The 17,495-nt window shown below is 38.5% G+C and overlaps 1 protein-coding gene and 1 long non-coding RNA gene across 4 annotated transcripts in view; both read left to right on the top strand.

The window, feature by feature from the left end:
• TMEM232 (transmembrane protein 232) overlaps window positions 1-13,477 on the top strand; it is a 166,693-nt gene extending 153,216 nt beyond the window's left edge. For all 3 annotated transcript variants that reach the window (XM_073801920.1, XM_073801918.1, XM_073801921.1), the window contains one exon: window positions 13,435-13,477. In XM_073801920.1, coding sequence (XP_073658021.1) covers window positions 13,435-13,447 — 13 coding nt within the window. In that variant the 3' untranslated portion in view covers window positions 13,448-13,477. The remainder of the gene's footprint in view (window positions 1-13,434) is intronic.
• On the top strand, window positions 2,636-6,516 carry LOC141278204 (uncharacterized). Its single transcript, XR_012330551.1, has 4 exons — window positions 2,636-2,696; window positions 2,915-2,970; window positions 3,091-3,146; window positions 6,400-6,516. It is a non-coding gene; the product is annotated as an uncharacterized lncRNA (long non-coding RNA).
• Window positions 13,478-17,495: the final 4,018 nt, after the last annotated feature.

Genomic DNA, 17,495 nt, shown 5'->3' with positions numbered 1-17,495 from the left:
GTTACACTTGGATTCCTTTTTCTTTTTTGTGCATATATCTAATATAGGTTTTTGGTTTGTGGTTACCATGATGTGTTTATATAGCAATCGATATACATGACTGATTGTTTTTAAGTTGCTGATCTCTTACTTTCAAATGCATTTTAAAACCCCTGCATTTTATTCTGCTTCCCTCACAAATACTGTTTTTGATATCATATTTTACATCTAATGGTTTTGTGTATCCCTTAACTGCTTATTGTGGTTATAGATGATTTTACTACTTTTGTCTTCTAACCTTCCTACTAGGTGTGTGCATGGGTGATTTCCTACATTTACTATATGTTTGCCATTGCCAATGAGCTTTCTTTTTTTTTGTAATTTTCTTGTTTCTAGTTGTGGTCTTTTCTTTTTCACCTAGAGAAGTTACTTTTACATTTGTTGTAAAGATGGTCTGGTGGTGCTGAACCCTTTTAGGTTTTACTTGTCTATAAAGCTTTTGATCTCTCCATCAAATCTGAATGAGAGCCTTGCTGGGTAAAGTATTCTTGGTTGTAGTTTTTTCCCCTTTCATCACTTTAAGTATATTGTCCCACTGCCTTTTGGCCTGCAGAGTTTCTGCTGAAAAATCATCTGATAGCTTTATGGGAGTTCCCTTTTATGTTATTTGTTGCCTTTTCCTTGCTGTTTCTAATATTCTCTCTTTATTTTTAATTTGTGTCATTTCAATTACTGTGTGTCTTGGTGTGTTCTTCTTTGGGTTAATCCTATATGGTCCTCTTTAGGCCTCCTGGACTTGGATTTCTCTTTCCTTTCCCAGGTTAGGGACATTTTCAGCTATTATGTCTTCCAAAATGTTCTCAGCCCCTTTCTCTGTCTCTCTTCTCCTACTGGGACCCCTCTAATGTGAATATTATTGTGCTTGATGTTGTCCCAGAGGTCTCTTAAACTATCCTCATTTCTTTTCCGTCTTTTTTCTGTTCAGCAGCAGTGATTTCCACTACATTGTCTTCTAGCTAACTGATCCGTTCCTCTGTAGCATTTACTCTACTATTGAGTCCTTCTAGTGCATTTTTCATTTCATTTATTGTATTCTTCATCTCTGTTTTGTTGTTCTTTATATTTTCTAACTCTTTGTTAAAAACTTCTAAGTTCTCACTCTGTGCATCCATTCTTCTCCCAAGTTCTTTGATCATCTTTACGATCACTACCCTGAACTCTATCTTGGGTAGATTGACTACCTCCAGTTTCCTTAGCTCTTCTGGGGTTTTATATTGTTTCTTCATTAGGAACACGTTCCCGTGTCACCTCATTTTGCCTAAGTTGCTGTTTTTATTTTTATGTATATGGTAGGTTGTTTACATTTCCTGACCTTGGAGGAGTGAACTTTTGTAGGAGATGTCCTGTGCATCCCAGTAGCACATTCCCCTTTCATCACCTGAACTATATGCCCTAGTGGTTCCCCCTTTGAGGGCTGCTCAGGTCTTTATTTTGTGGCAGACCAGCTGTGCGGAAGGTCTGGTAGGTTGGTTGGTCCCCAGTCCATTTAGTTGCTAGGTCCTGCTTCATGCAGAGGCTGCTGGATGCTGATTGGTGGGACTGGGTCACAAGGTGGCTGACTGCAGAACCCCAGGACACCCCAGGGCTAGTACTGGCTCACTGGTGGGCAGAGTCAGGGTCCACAAGAGTTCAGTGCTGTTGCCCACTCACTGGTGGTGCCTCCTAGTAAGCAGGGCTGGTGCCCAGGTGGTCCCAGGGCAGGCTCTGGCTTGCTGGTGGGCTTCCTGGGTCTGCAGGCTGCAGGTTTGTAGCTTTCTTGCCTCTGGTGTCTGACCCCTGGTACTTGAAGTTGGTCAGTAAGCTAGAGCAGGCTCCCTGGAGGGCAGAACCAAGGCCCAAGGGATTCTAGGACTGGTTTCTGCCTAGTGGTTGGTGGAGCTGGTTTCTGGGCCCTCTGGTGGGCATGGCTGTGTCCAGAGGTGGCTGTGGGCTCAGGGAGTCTTAATGCAGCCTGTCTGCTGATGGGTGAGGCAGGTCCCCACACAGTTAATTGCTTGGCCTGAGGTGGCCCAGCACTGGCACCTACAGGCTGTTGAGTGGAGCCAGTTATTGATGCTAATGAGCTAGAGGGAGGGTTCCACAATAGCGTCCACCAGCACCAGTGTCCATGTGGTAGAGAACACTCCCCAAAATGGCTGCCACCTGTGTCTATGTCCCCAGGGTGAGCTGCAGTTGCCTTCTGCCTCTCCAGGAGACTGTCCAGGTTCAGCAGGTAGGTCTCACCCAGGATCCTATCAAAATACTGCTTCTGTCCTGGGTTCTGTAGCATGGGTGATTTTGTTGCACCTGTAACAATGAAGTCTCTATTTTCCCAGCCCCATGGCTCTACCAAAATTAAGCCCCTTGGCCTCCAAAGCCAAATGTTCTGGGTGCTCATCTTCTCAGCGCAGGACTCCCAGGATGGGGGGTCTGATGTGGGGCTCAGAACTCTCACTCCTGTGGGAGAGCGTCTACAATGTAATTATTCTCCAGTTTGTGGGTCTCCCCCTCGGGGGTATGGGACTTGACTATATTACAGGTCTTCCCCTCCAACCTGTCTCATTGTGGTTCCTTCTTTGTGTCTTTAGTTGTAGAAGATCTTTTCTTGTAGGTTCCAGTTTTTTTCATTGGTGGTTATTCTGCAAATGGTTGTGACTTTAGTGTGCCCATTAGAGGAGGTGAGTGTTTTTGATTTCAGAGTGTTTTTGATTTCTGCTCTTTCTTAGGAAATAACCAGCTCAAAATAATATTTCAAAGAGACACGTTTTGGGGTGGCAGATTCTGCTCCCTTAAGTCCTACCTTTAAAATTTTCAGAGCCTAAGGATCTAATGTGATAGATTACTCCCTATCTCTTTGAATGAGTTACTTAGTTCAGTTAAATGTGTTTTATTTCAGGAGGTGGTAATGGGGCTGCACTCTCAAAGTTAGTTCTATATTGTGTGAGAAATCAGGTATTTAATAAGGCATTTCTAAGAAAACAAAAGAGAAACAAAAGTTAATGGCTGGAACAAATTATAAACCCAGTGTCTGAGTCCTGAGAGCTGCCATTTAAAAATATTTCTAAATTTCAGGGTCAGAGCATCTTGTAGAGTTTGAAATATCTCTGGTGATGTCATTGGGTGTGCAGGTAAGCTTTCTGAGTGGCTCATAGAGCAACAGGAATGAAGATTATCTAATGATGGGCTATTGTGATCTCTCTTAAGTTTATATCAAGTTGTTCAGCTTCAGTTTGCAGGATTCCATAGACAGGGCAGATTTATTCTCAATGATTCCACGTCAGAAGTGGGAGAAAAGCTGGAAATGTTAATTTCAAGAGCTATAGCCAAATATTTGAGGAGACTTGAAGAATTCAGGATCCAGTCCAGTTTGCAGAAAAACAGAACCTCAAAGACAATTAACAGAACTACAATCTGATATCCATAATTGTGTATTAAGTTTCTACTGAAACAGTTTCTTCTCTCTAAAATCACCCTCATTTCTAACAAAGGTAGCCAAATTGAGACTAATATGTTTGCAAAATAAGGTTAGTTTCATTAAACTTGGCCTGAAATTTTGCAGAAGTTCAGCAAGATAGCAAATGACCATTTAGGCCCTTTCGAATCTGCTTTGCTGCCACTTTTTATAAGGAATCTCCAGATTGAACTTTTAAATGCCTCTTGAGGCCAGGAAGCCACACCAAGAACTTGCTATCAGACTCCCCTGTAATACCTAGAGATTTGGGTGAATTCCTCTCTTCTTGAGGTCTCCAAAATATCCTGAGGTTTCTGCACCTGCCAGGAAGTGACTTCCCTTCCTCACCTGTAAGGCTGCTGGTAACCCCATGAGCAAGGTACCAGGCTGTATTTTCAAGGGGCTCTATGGCTCTTTCATAAAGTTAATCTTTGTTTCTTAAAGGTGTCTGGTCGTATCTGAGTCTATGCACATTCTCAAATACAACATTCCAGTCAAAGCTTTGGTAATATAACCTGTGTTTCTAGTTGTTTCCTCTAACAAGGAGATCAGATTTTTAGTGAAATTATGTAAATAACTACTGCCATGAAAATGAGAATATTCATGAAGAGCTTCCAAATTCTGGAGGGATCAGGTAGAGAGAAAAAGATAAATGTTTCCATTCTGCTTACAAATGTATAATTTACCAAATTTCTGTAAATCATAGTTAGCTTAAGAGGAAAGGTTTCCTTATATCTGGAACACAAAGATTAAAAGCCAGTAATATTACAGACAAAAATTCATAAAAATTATAATCATATTCATCAGCTCATTCAGTCCTATGTAACTAATTCTTGTTGATCTTGATCTTCTGTTAGCAGTTTTATGAAGCCATCATGTTCTCCACTGGGGTTCTGTAATTTCTTACCCAGTTCAGTGGTATGATCTAAAAATTATCAGAGGCCTGTATTTCAAAAAGTCCTATGAATCTTCTTGAAGAGGAAGCATTTTTGCAAAACCATTAGAGCAAAATAATAGCTCTCTGTAAATGACAAAAGACTTAAGATGACATGGTTAAAGATCTGAATACAAAGCAGTTGACAGGAAATTTGGTTATTTCTGTGGCACACATTTTAAGAAAATAACTAGAATTATGACTGAAAACATTATACCAGAACATATCTGAATTTTAGGAATTTCCTATAATTTCTAGAAGTTTATATTAGTAACATTTACCCATACAATATAACTAAAGAAATTTATCATTACCCATTTGACAATGCTTCCCATGTAATTTAACATACATATTAAACCTAATTAGTTAACATATCTTTAATAAGGAGAGAAAATAAATCTCTTGAAGTGTTTCGGGGACCTTCTAGAAAACACCAAAATTATTTCCACATCAGTAATACTTCATTTAGTATTTGTTTTGGGGGAAGTTTGTCAAATATATCAAGGTTTTAAAACACTTGGTCAAGGAGGATCATAGGTCACTGTGAATCAACACTTAGTTATCCACCCAACCAAAGTGACAAAAGATTTCAAAAGCAAATATAGAAAGTTACAACAGATTACTTAAAAGGTAAAGAAACTTATACACTCTGTTATCAAAGGCAAATCAGTAGTTCAAGAAAACTTGGTCCTCTCAACAGAGAAAACCAAATTCTGGCTTCTCACTGCCTTGCTTTTGCTATTAAAATTCATTCACTCAATTAAATTCATTCCAATCTTTGCCAGCTTGACCATGCATAACTCTTTTCTCAATGTTCCTTTTCCACAAACCTTTTATCGCTCCCTTTTTTAAAACTCATTTTAGGACAAAAGTATTTTCTTTTAACAAAATGCATTTCCATTCTTTATTTTTAATATTAATTTTGGTAATTTTAATTACATACATCAATTAGAATTCTTAATCCTTAGAAACATTAATTTCTAGTGAAAACTAAGGCATAAGCAATTGTAAACTATTACACCAGTATTTTTTGACTGACAAACTTTATGAATACATATCATAATTTCTAAAAACATACATTTCCTCATAGCACATTTTTTTTCAATGTGGTAAAAGACATATTTCTAATAAACCTAAATATCTTTAGTTTTTCTGTAACAGGAAGACAAAAGTAGGTAAACTTAGACTTGTTTAGCAATTAGTGTTTCAGTATTTTATCTTACTTGGAAATGATCTAGACATTCAATGAATTCCCATCATTTAACTTAACTTAGCAAAACTGTAAAGGTTTAAATTAACAAAATATTTTGGAAGGTATTTTTAAGTCTTAGCCCACTTACATCTATCTAAATCATTTGTTACCGAAAAGTATGTTTAGATTACCCATGAAAACTTCATGAGACATTAGACAAACTGAGCCATCATCCCAAGCTATTTTTCTTGCTGAAAAATTTTGTTACTGAGATAACATGAACTTATTTGACTCTCAGTAAACCTAGTGATGCCAAAAACTTGGCCTCTGTGCACTGGTGCCAAATCAAATCTCGGAGACAGAGTTTTGGGTGAAGTAGAAAAGAATAGCTTTATTGCTTTGCCAGGCAAAGAGGGACACAGCAGGCTCATGCCCTCAAAAACTGTGTGTCCCAACCCTGTGGGATTTGGTGAGGAGTTTTCTAGCAATGGTTCAAGTGTGGGGTTGCTGATAAGGATCAGGATGTGTGCAGGGCCTGCATTCCTCTAATCTGGCCTCGGACAGTCTCCTGATGAGCTTCTGTGGTTCTCAGGGTTATCAAACTGTGACCTTATCTCTGGAATGAAGAATGCTTCCTCAAGTGGTTAACATCTTCCATTTGTTGGGGGTTTTATTTCTGCAGAAAAGCTCAAAGATATTGTTATGGTATGCCTTGAGGCAGAACCAGGACCCTGCCCCAAGGCTGCACTATTGTTTCTTGACTGCTCCTCCTTTGTCTCTTCATCCCCTCCCTTCCCTGATCAGCACATGTTTGAATCTGCCCTTTGGAACTCAGGAAAGGTCATGGAGGCTACAAACAAGAAATGGGGGACACAGTCTGTGCCCAGGAGCCCCACAGGGTCCCGCTCAGTTTCACTAGGTACAATAAAGGAATTTTACTTAATGTTGATAACTCTAAAGACATATCTATATTAATTAAGCCAATAAACATAAACTAGCTTTAATACTGAATATTTTCCCAGATCAAGAATTTCAAGCTACAGATTGCCAACAAACACATGAAAGAATGCTCAACATCATTAATCATTAGAGAAATGCAAATCAAAACTACAATGAGATATCATCTCACACTGGTCAGAATGGCCATCATCAAAAAATCTAGAAACAATAAATGCTGGAGAGGGTGTGGAGAAAAGGGAACACTCTTGCACTGCTGGTGGGAATGTGAATTGGTACAGCCACTATGGAGAACAGTATGGAGGTTCCTTAAAAAACTACAAATTAAACTACCATATGACCCAGGAATCCCACCACTGGGCATATACCCTGAGAAAACCATAATTCAAGAAGAGTCATGTACCAAAATGTTCATTTCAGCTCTATTTACAATAGCCAGGACATGGAAGCAACCTAAGTGTCCATCATCGGATGAATGAATAAAGAAGATGTGGCACATATATACAATGGAATATTACTCAGCCATAAAAAGAAACAAAATTGAGTTATTTGTAGTGAGGTGGATGGACCTAGAGTCTGTCATACAGAATGAAGTAAGTCAGAAAGAGAAAGACAAATACCGGATGCTAACACATATATATGGAATCTAAGAAAAAAAAAGTCGTGAAGAACCTAGGGGTAAGACGGGAATAAAGACGCAGTCCTACTAGAGAATGGACTTGAGGATATGGGGAGGGGGAAGGGTAAGCTGTGACAAAGTGAGAGAGTGGCATGGACATATATACACTACCAAATGTAAAATAGATAGCTAGTGGGAAGCAGCTGCATAGCACAGGGAGATCAGCTCGGTGCTCTGTGACCACCTAGAGGTGTGGGATACGGAGGGTGGGAGGGAGGGAGACACAAGAGGGAAGAGATATGGGAACATATGTATGTGTATAACTGTATAACTGATTCACTTTGTTATAAAGCAGAAACTAACACACCATTGTAAAGCAATTATACTCCAATAAAGATGTAAAAAAAATAAAAATGAGAGAACACTGCACTCCTATCAGAATGGCTAAAAATAAAAAGACTGACGATATCAAAAAAAAAAAAAAAGGGCTTCCCTGGTGGCACAGTGGTTGAGAGTCCACCTGCCAATTCAGGGGACATGGGTTCATGCCCCGGTCCGGGAAGATCCCACATGCCGCAGAGCAGCTAGGCCCATGAGCCATGGCCACTAAGCCTGCACATCCGGAGCCTGCGCTCCACAACGGGAGGGGCCACAACAGTGAGAGGCCCGTGTACCGCAAAAAAAAAAAAGAAAAGAATTTCAAGCTGAAAATTATTTGGTTTAGTTTCTATTATATATTTCTGAGTATTTATATATGTGCTTAATTTTCTTTAAGCTAACTAAATAGAGCTCTTTTACAAATTAATTTTGGCAATACCACTTAAAGGTAGAAAATACCACATATCTATAACACATATATTTATAGACACATACAAATACAAACAGAAACCTCATAGCTCCCATTCTAAAATTTAAGCCATGGATCAGGTATGATCATTTAAAACCCACCAGTCACAAAAGAAGTTGGATTCAAACTGGGTTCCCAGCAGATAAAATAAATCAAGGTCAGCTGTTCAGATGGCCAAACCCTTTTTACTAATATTTGTGGAGAAGACACTTAAGATTTATATTTGTCCTTAACAAGTCGAGTTTCAATGACCTTTTCCCCTTTTGTTTTTTCTTTTAAATAAGAGGAAACTCCTGAAATGTGCATTTTAAAGTGATGGCCTAGATAAGAGTTCCTGGAGTAGACCCTGTAGAATATTTGCATCTCAAAGGCAAAGGGAGGGGAATACAAGTTCCTTCTAAAAGGATTTTTGTTCCCTTATAGCCAGATTTTTCTTCTTAATACAAGACTTTTAAGATAAATATGGGAGACTTGGGGAGTGGTTAAAAAAAAAAAAAAAAATTGGTGGGCTTTGAATTGTTTCTGGAGCCACCAATCTGGTCCTGTAAGACAATTTGTAAAGACAAAGAAAGCCTGTTTTTAATTCCCCAAAGATTAGGTTGCCACCTAAATGAAATCAAAGGATTGCCAAACTCATCTACCTATGCTCTGTGGTTTTCTTTCCCTCTTGATACATTTAGCTTGGGGAAAAAGGCCTTAAAAAATTCCTAGCAGACTCCTAATACCAGCTATGTTCATAAGTTCAGTCAGATCATATGGCATCTCAATTTATTTTCATATCTATCTACTGTCTCAGCAGGACATCCATTTACAAAAACATTTGAGGATCCTCCCTGAGTTTAAGAAATTATTTTTTTTAATTTAATTTAGACTAATTTAAAATTTTTAAATTTGTATTTTATATCAGAGCATAGTTGATTAACAATGTTGTGTTAGTTTCAGGTGTACAACAGGGTGATTCAGTTATACATGTATCTATTCTTTTTCACATTCTTTTCCCATTTAGGTACAGAATGTTGAGCAGCATTCCCTGTGCTATACAGTAGGTTCTTATCTAGCAGTATGTACTTGTCAGTCCCAAACTCCCAATGTAGCCCTACCCTGAACTCTTCCCCCCACTAACCATAAATTCATTCTCTAAGTCTGTGAGTTTGTTTTGTAAATAAGCTCATTTGTATCATTTTTTCTTTTTATTAGATTCCACATATAAGCAGTATCGCATAATATTTGTCTTTCTCTGACTCTTCTGTTAGTATGATAATCTCCAGGTCCATCCATGTTGCTACAAATGGCATTATTTCATTCCTTTTAATGGCTGAGTAATATTCCATTGTATATGTGTACCATATCTTCTTTATCCATTCATCTGTTGATGGGCATTTAGGTTGCTTCCATGTCTTGGCTATTGTAAACAGTGCTTCAGTGAACATTGGGGTGGGGGCCTGTATCCTTTCAAACCATGGTTTTCTCTGGTTATATGCCCAGGAGTGGGATTGTTGGATCATCTGGTAGCTCTAGTTTTAGTTTCCTAAGGAACCTTCATACAGTTCGCCATAGTGGCTGTACCAATTTACATTCCCACCAACAGTGTAGGATGGTTTCTTTTTCTCCACACCCTTTCCAGCATTTATTTTTAGTAGATTTTTTTGATGATGGCCATTCTGACTGGTGTAAGGTGATATCTAATTGTAGTTTTGATTGGCATTTCTCTAATAATTAGTGATGTTGAGCATCTTTTCATGTGCCTCTTGGCCATCTGTATGTCTGCTTTGAAGAAATGTCTATTTAGATCTTCTGCCCATTTTTTGATTAGGTGGTTTGTTTTTTTGATATTGAGCTGCATGTGTTATTTGTAAATTCTGGAGGCTAATCCCTTGGTCAGTCACATCGTTTGCAAATATTTTTTTCCCATTCTCTGGCTTGTCTTTTCATTTTGTTTATGATTTCCTTTGCTGTTCAAAAGCTTTTGAGTTCAATTAGGTCCCATTTGTTTATTTTTGTTTTTATTTTCATTACTCTAGGAGACAGCTTGGAAAAGATATTGCTGCGATTAATGTCAAAGAGTGTTCTGCCTATGTTTTCCTCTAAGAGTTTTATAGTATCTGGTCTTACATTTAGGTCTTTAATCCATTTTGTGTTTATTTTTATGTATGGTGTTAAGAAATGTTCTAATTTCATTTTTTTACATGTAGCTGTCCAGTTTTCTAAGGACCATTTATTGAACAGACCGTTTTTCCCCCATTGCATAGTCTTGCCTCCTTTGTCATAGATTAGGTGACCACAGGTGCATGGTTTTATCTCTGGGCTTTCTATCCTGTTCCATTGATCTATATTTCTGTTTTTGTGCCGGTACCATACTGTTTTGATGACTGTAGCTTTGTAGTATAGTCTGAAGCCCAGGGGCCCGATTCCTCCAGCTTTGTTTTTCTTTCTCAAGATTACTTTGGCTATTCTGGGTCTTTTGTGTTTCCATACAAATTATAATTTTTTTGTTCTAGTTCTGTGAAAAATGCCATTGGTAATTTGACAGGGATTGCATTGAATCTGTAGATTGCCTTGGAAAGCATAGTCTTTTGGAAAATACTGATTCTTTCAATCCAAGAACATGGTATATCCCTCCATCCATTTGTGTCATCTCCAATTTCTTCCATCAGCTTCTTATAGTTTTCAGAGTAGAGGTCTTTTGTCTCCCTAGGTAGGTTTATTCCTAGGTATTCTTTTGGGTAGTATAGTCATTTTCTCAATATTGATTTTTCTAATCCAAGAACATGGTATATCTCTCCATCTATTTTTGTCATCTTTTATTTCTTTCATCAATATCTTATAGTTTTCTGAGTGCACGTCTTTTGCCTCCTTAGGTAGGTTTATTTTTAGGCATTTTATTCTTTTTGATGCAGTGGTAAATGGGATTGTTTCCTTAATTTCTATTTCTGATCCTTCATTGTTAGTGTATAGGAATGCAAGGGATTTCTGTGTATTAATTTTGTGTCCATAAACTTTACCATATTCATTGATGAGCTCTAGTAGTTTTCTGGTAGCATCTTTAGGATTTTCTATGTACAGTATCGTCATATCTGCAAACATTGACAGTTTTACTCTTCTTTTCCAATTTGAATTTCATTTTCTTTTCTTTTTCTTCTCTGATTGCCAAGGCTAGGACTTCGAAAACTATGTTGAATAAAAGTGGTGAAAGTGGACATCCTTGTCTTATTCCTGATCTTAGAGGGAATGCTTTCAGCTTTACACCATTGAGTATGATTTTAGCTGTAGGTTTGTCATATATGGCCTTTATTATGTTGAGGTATGTTCCCTCTATTGCCACTTGCTGGAGAGTTCTTATCATAAATCAGTGTTGAATTTTGTCAAAAGCCTTTTCTGCTTCTATTGTGATAATCATATGGCTTTTATTCTTCAATTTGTTGATGTGGTGTATTGCACTGATTGATTTGTGTATATTGAAGAATACTTGCATCCCTGGGATAAATCCCACTTGATCATGGTATATGATCCTTTTAAGTATTGCTGGATTCAGATTGCTAGTATTTTGTTGAGGATTTTTGCATCTATGTTCCTCAGTGATATTGGCCTATAATTTTCTTTTTTTGTGGTATCTTTGTCTGTTTTTGGTATCAGGATGATGGTGGCCTCATAGAATGAGTTTGGGAGTATCCCTTTCTCTGCAATTTTTTGGAATAGGTTCAGCAGTATAGGTGTTAACTCTTCTCTAAGTGTTTGATAGAATTTGCCTGTGAAGCCATCTAGTCCTGCACATTTGTTTGTTGGTAGTTTTTTAATCACAGTTTCACTTTTAGTACTTTGATCTGTTCATTTTTCTATTTCTTTTTGGTTCCCTCTTGGGAGATTGTACCTTTCTAGAATTTGTCCAGTTCTTCCAGGTTTGTCCATTTTATTGCATATAGTTGCTTGTAATAGTCTCTTAGGATCTTCTATACTTCTGTGTTGTATATTGTAACTTCTCCTTTATTTCTAATTTTATCGATTTGATCCCTGTCCCTTTTATTCTTGATGAGTCTGGCTAAAGTTTTATCAATTTTGTTTATCTTTTCCATGAAACAGCTTTTAGTTTCATTGATTTTTTCTATCTTTTAATTTGTTTCTATTTCATTTATTTTTCCTCTGATCTTTATGATTTCTTTCCTTTTACTAACTTTGGGTTTTGTTTGTTCTTTTCCTCTAACTGCTTTAGGTGTAAGGTTAAGTTGTTTATTTGTGATTCTTGTTTCCTGTGATAAGATTGTATTGTTATAAACTTCCCTCTTAGAGCTGCTTTTGCTGCATCCCATAGGTTTTGGGTCATCATGCTTTCATTTTCATTTGTCTCTAGGTATTTATTGATCGCCTCTTTGATTTCTTAAGAAATCTGTTGGTTGTTAGTACCATATTGTTTAGCCTCCATGTGTTTGTGTTTTTTTGCAGTTTTTTTTCTTGTAGTTGATTTCTAATCTCATAGTGTTGTGGTTGGAAAAGATGCTTGATATGATTTCAATTTTCTTAAATTTACTGAGGGTTGCTATGTGGTCAGTCTTGGAGAATGTTCCATGTTCACTTGAGAAGAATGTGTATTCTGCTGCTTTTGGAAGGAATGCTCATAAATATCAATTAAGTCCATCTGGTCAAATGTGTTATTTAAGGCCTGTATTTCCTTATTGATCTTCTATCTGGATGATCTGTCCATTGATGAAAGTGGGGTGTTAAAGTTCCCCACTATTATTCAATTGCTGTTGATTTCTCCTTTTATGGCTGTTAGTATTTGCTTTATATATTAGGGTGCTCCAGTGTTCAGTGCATATATATTTACAATTGTTATATCTTTTTCTTGGATTGTTCCCTTGATCCTTATGTAGTGTCCCTCTTTGTTCTTGTAACATTCTTTATTTTAAAATCTATTTTCTCTGATGTGAGTATTGCTATTCCAGTTTTCTTTTGATTTCCATTTGCATGGAATACCTTTTTCCATCCCCTCACTTTCAGTCTGTATGTATCCCTACATCTGAAGTGGGTCTCTTCTAGACAGTATGTATAGGTGTCTTATTTTTGTATCCATTCAGCCAGTCACTGTGTTTTTTTGGAGCATTTAATCCATTTACATTTAAGGTAGTTATCAATATGTATGTTCCCATTGTCATTTTCTTAATTGCGTTTTATTTGCTTATGAAGGTCTTTTTTTCTTCCCTTCCTCTTTTGTTCTTTTCCCTTGCAAGTTGATGACTAATTTTAGTGTTGTGTTTGTATTCCATTTTCTTTTTTGTGTTTGTATGTATTGTAAATTTCCAGTTTGCAGTTACCATGAGGTTTTGATATATCATTCTATATATAAAAAGTTGTTTTAATTGCTGATCTTTTAATTTCAAGTGCATTTCCAATAACCTGCATTTGTACTCTCCTCTTCTCACAGTTGCTGGTTTTGATATCATATTTGTGTGCAGATGATTTCCTACCTTTATGTTTGCCTTTACAGGTGAGCTTTTCCATTTGTAATTTTCTTGTTTCTAGTAGTGGCCTTTTCTTTTCCTCCTAGAGAAGTTCCTTTAGCATTTGTTGTAAAACTGGTCTGGTGGTGCTGAATTCTCTTAGCTTTTGCTTGTCTGTAAAGCTTTTGACTTCTCTGTCGAATTTCAGTGAGAGCCTTGCTGCATAGAGTATTCTTGGTTGTAGTTTCTTCCCTTTCATCACTTTAAATATATTGTGCCACTCCCTTCTGGCCTGCAGAGTTTCTGCTGAAAAATCAGCTGATAACCTTATGGGAATTCCCTTGCATATCATTTGTTGCTTTCCCCTTGTTGCTTTTAACATTTTTTCTTTGTCTTTAATTTTTGTCAGTTTGATTACTATGTGTCTCAGCATGTTCCTCCTTGGGTTTATTCTTACTGGGACTCTGCACTTCCTGGAGTTGGGTGACTGTTTTCCTTTCCCACGTTAGGGAAGTTTTCAGCTATTAGCTTTTGAAATATTTTCTCAGGTCCTTTCTCTCACTCTCTTCTCCTTCTGGAAGTCCTATTATGCAAATGTTGGTGCATTTAATGTTGTTCCCAAAGTCTCTTAGACTGTCTTCATTATTTTTTCATTCTTTTTTTCATTATTCTGTTTCTCAGCAGTGATTTCCACCATTCTGTGTTCCAGCTCACTTATCCATTCCTCTGCCTCAGTTACTCTGCTATTGATTCCTTCTAGTGTATTTTTTATTTCAGTTATTTATTGTTCATCTCTGTTTGTTCTTTAAAGCTTCTACGTCTTTGTTTAACATTTCTTTCATCTTCTCGATCTGTGCCTTCATTCTTTATAAATTTATTATTTTATTTTTGGCTGTGTTGGGTCTTCATTGCTGTGTGCAGGCTTTCTCTAGTTGCAGCGAGCAGGGCCTACTCTTCATTGTGGTACACAGGCTTCTCATTGCAGTGGCTTCTCTTGTTGCAGAGCATGGGCTCTAGGCATGGCGGCTAGGCATTGTGGCATGCAGGCATGGGCTCTAGGCATGGCGGCTAGGCATTGTGGCATGCAGGCTCAGTAGTGGTGGCGCAGGGGCTTAGGTGCTCCGTGGCATGTGGGATCTTCCCGGACCAGAGCTTGAGCCTGTGTCCCCTGCACTGGCCGGCGGATTCTTAACCACTGCACCACAAGGGAAGCCCTGTGCCTTCATTCTTTTTCCAAGATCTTGGATCATCTTTACTATCATTACTCTGAATTCATTTTTTCAGTAGGTTGCCTATCTCCACCTCACTTAGTTGTTCTTCTGGGGTTTTATCTATTTCCTTCATCTCAGACATATTCCTCTGCTATCTCATTCTGTCTGACTTTCTGTGGGTGTGTTTTCCATTCTTCAGGCTGCAGAGTTGTAGTTGTTCTTGCTTCTGCTCTCTGCCCTCTCATGGATGAGGCTAAGAGGCTTGTGCAGGCTTACTGGTAGGAGGGTCTGGTTCCTGCCCAGTGGTGGGTGGAGCTGGGTCTTGTGCCTCTGGTTGGCAGGGCCATGCTTAGGAAGACTTTATACAGCCTGTCTGCTGATGGTAGGGGCTGTGTTCCTGTCCTGTTGGTTGTTTGGCCTGAGGTGTCTCAGCACTGGAACCCACAGGCTGTTGGGTGGAGCTGGGTCTTGGGGAGGAAATATCAGCCTTCAGGAAGGCTCACATCAATGAGTAATTACCAGAACTGCTGCTGCCAGTGTCTTTGTCCCTGCAGTGAGCCACAGGTGCACCCCACCTCCACAGGAGACCCTCCAGTACTAGCAGGTATGTCTGTCCCAGGCCCTTATGATGTCACTGCTTTTTTCCCTGGGTCCTGTTATACACAAGACCTTGTGTGCACCCTTCAAAAGTGGAGTTTCTGTTTCCCCCAGTCCTGTGGAGTTCCTGCAATCAAACCCTGCTGGTCTTCAAAGCCAGATTCTCTGGGGGCTCCTCCTCCATTTCCAGGCCCCCAGTCTGAGAAGCTTGACGTGGAGCTCAGGACTTTCACTCCTGTGGGAGTACTTCTGTGGTGTAATTATTTTCCAGTTTGTGTGTCGCCCACCTGGCAGGTATGGGATTTGGTTTTATCAGAATTGTGCCCCTCCTACCATCTCATTTTGGCTTCTTCTTTGTCTTTGGATGTAGGATATCTTTCTTGGTGGGTTCTAGCATTTTTTGTGTTGTTGTTGTTGATGGTTGTTCATCAGTTAGCTGTGTTTTTGTAAGGAGGGGTGAGCTCACATCCTTCTACTCTGCTATCTTGCTGGCAAAATCCAAGAAAAATTTTAATTATCATGGTTGATTTGGCCTTCAACCTGAATAGGATTGGTTATAGCCTCAGGTGATCCCATTTCCAAAGGCAATGGTTTAATAATCTCTTCAGAATGGAAAGGCAATTCAGACAGAGGATTACTAGAATGGGTACCCAAATGAAGGAGGATAGAGTAGAGCAGTAGGAGTTACATTAGTCTTACAGTGTTTTGTCTTAGGTACCTTTTATATTTTTAATTCTTCATAAGCTTTCCCAACAGATCCTTCAGTGAAGCTATTTTGGAAGTTAAAAGCTGTTTGGTGCTTCTGCCTACCAATTAAAATAGGTGCAATTGTTTAGGATGAGAGTTCTCTCAAAATTTGCCAATTTAGACATTTGTCCAATTCAAAGGATCCATCATCTGGGTATTGACAAATAGGATCTTATAGCACTCAAATGAGTAAGGTGCCAGAAGGCAAGAGAGTGGAAAGGATGCAGCCCTCACAAGATCCAGAAAGTTCACTCCTAGTGATAGTCTAAGAAAGTAAAGGCCTTCATTGAATGGGCAGAAGCAATGAAGGTTGAGATAAAAAAGTCCCTTAAGGACTGGGCCCCTTATGACAAACTGCCCTGAGTTTGGGTTTCTTGCAGCCAAACTAAGACCTAAGGGGGATGTGCTGTGAGGATGGGGCTTGTGTGTTGCTTTACAGAGTACCTTATTGCATGGAAATTTTCTTGAGGTTGGTGGGTGATCTAGTGTGATCTAACCTGTTCTGTGACCAAGTTATCCTTTCATGGGTGCCTTTTTGAGGTGGCAAGTGCCCTAATGGCCGTTAAATGCTATATCTATGCCCACCAATAGTGCTACTGTGGCTTCCAACATATCCCTTAGGAATAGCTTTTACCTCATGTTGTATTAACCCACAGCAAACTGGTCTGCTAAGGCCCACAAACTCACCAGTCTGTGGGGCTGGCTCAGACACAGCAGGCTTTTAAGACCTGTGCCTGAATCTTAACCTATGGAATTTCCTTCTATGACAAATGACGCAATAGACAGAGACAAGGAAAAATAATAACCATCTCTGGGAGGTAAAGGATCAACAAACCAAGAGCACTCTACTGAATTTCCCAAGAGTTGCTTAGTCCAGGAGCTAGCCCTACAAATATTTTCTCCTGCCAATCTAAATTTAGAAAAGGGAAAAAGGACTCTTACTCGTTTCCAACATACCTTGCAGGCACAGATCCCAGAGACAGACATGGTAAGAATTCTCACCTTCCGCTTTTGTCAGATGTCCCTGGATCTCTTAACTGCAGCAGCCTTGGGGCAAGTAGTGTCCAGCCAGTAAAGTTGCATCCCGTTTTCATCACCAGTTGTAGGGGAGGAAGCAATTTTCCTCTATCCTTCTATGTTCTCCTAGCTGGTCTAAGGATTAAATGACATGAGACAGGAGAAAATCAAATAAAATTTAATAACGTGTACATGAGAGAGACATAGAAAAACTAAGTAACCAACATCTTTTTTTTATTTTTTAGGAGAATCAAATATGTTACCTTTCTTATTATTTTGTTTACTTTTTAAACCAAATTGTTTAAGTGATTTTTTTCTTTAGTTTTTTTAGTATTTAAAATATTTTTCTTTAAATTTTTGAAGAACATATTTAAAACAGGTTATTACTTAAGAGGGTTAAGTGTTTAGAATAGTTCCTGCCAAATAATAAATGCTCAATAAATGATAGCTATTTTAACTACCTATTACCTATT

The sequence above is a fragment of the Tursiops truncatus genome, chromosome 3 (genome assembly GCF_011762595.2).
Source record: "Tursiops truncatus isolate mTurTru1 chromosome 3, mTurTru1.mat.Y, whole genome shotgun sequence".
Lineage (NCBI taxonomy): Eukaryota > Metazoa > Chordata > Mammalia > Artiodactyla > Delphinidae > Tursiops > Tursiops truncatus.
This window is presented reverse-complemented; position numbering and strand designations above follow the sequence as displayed.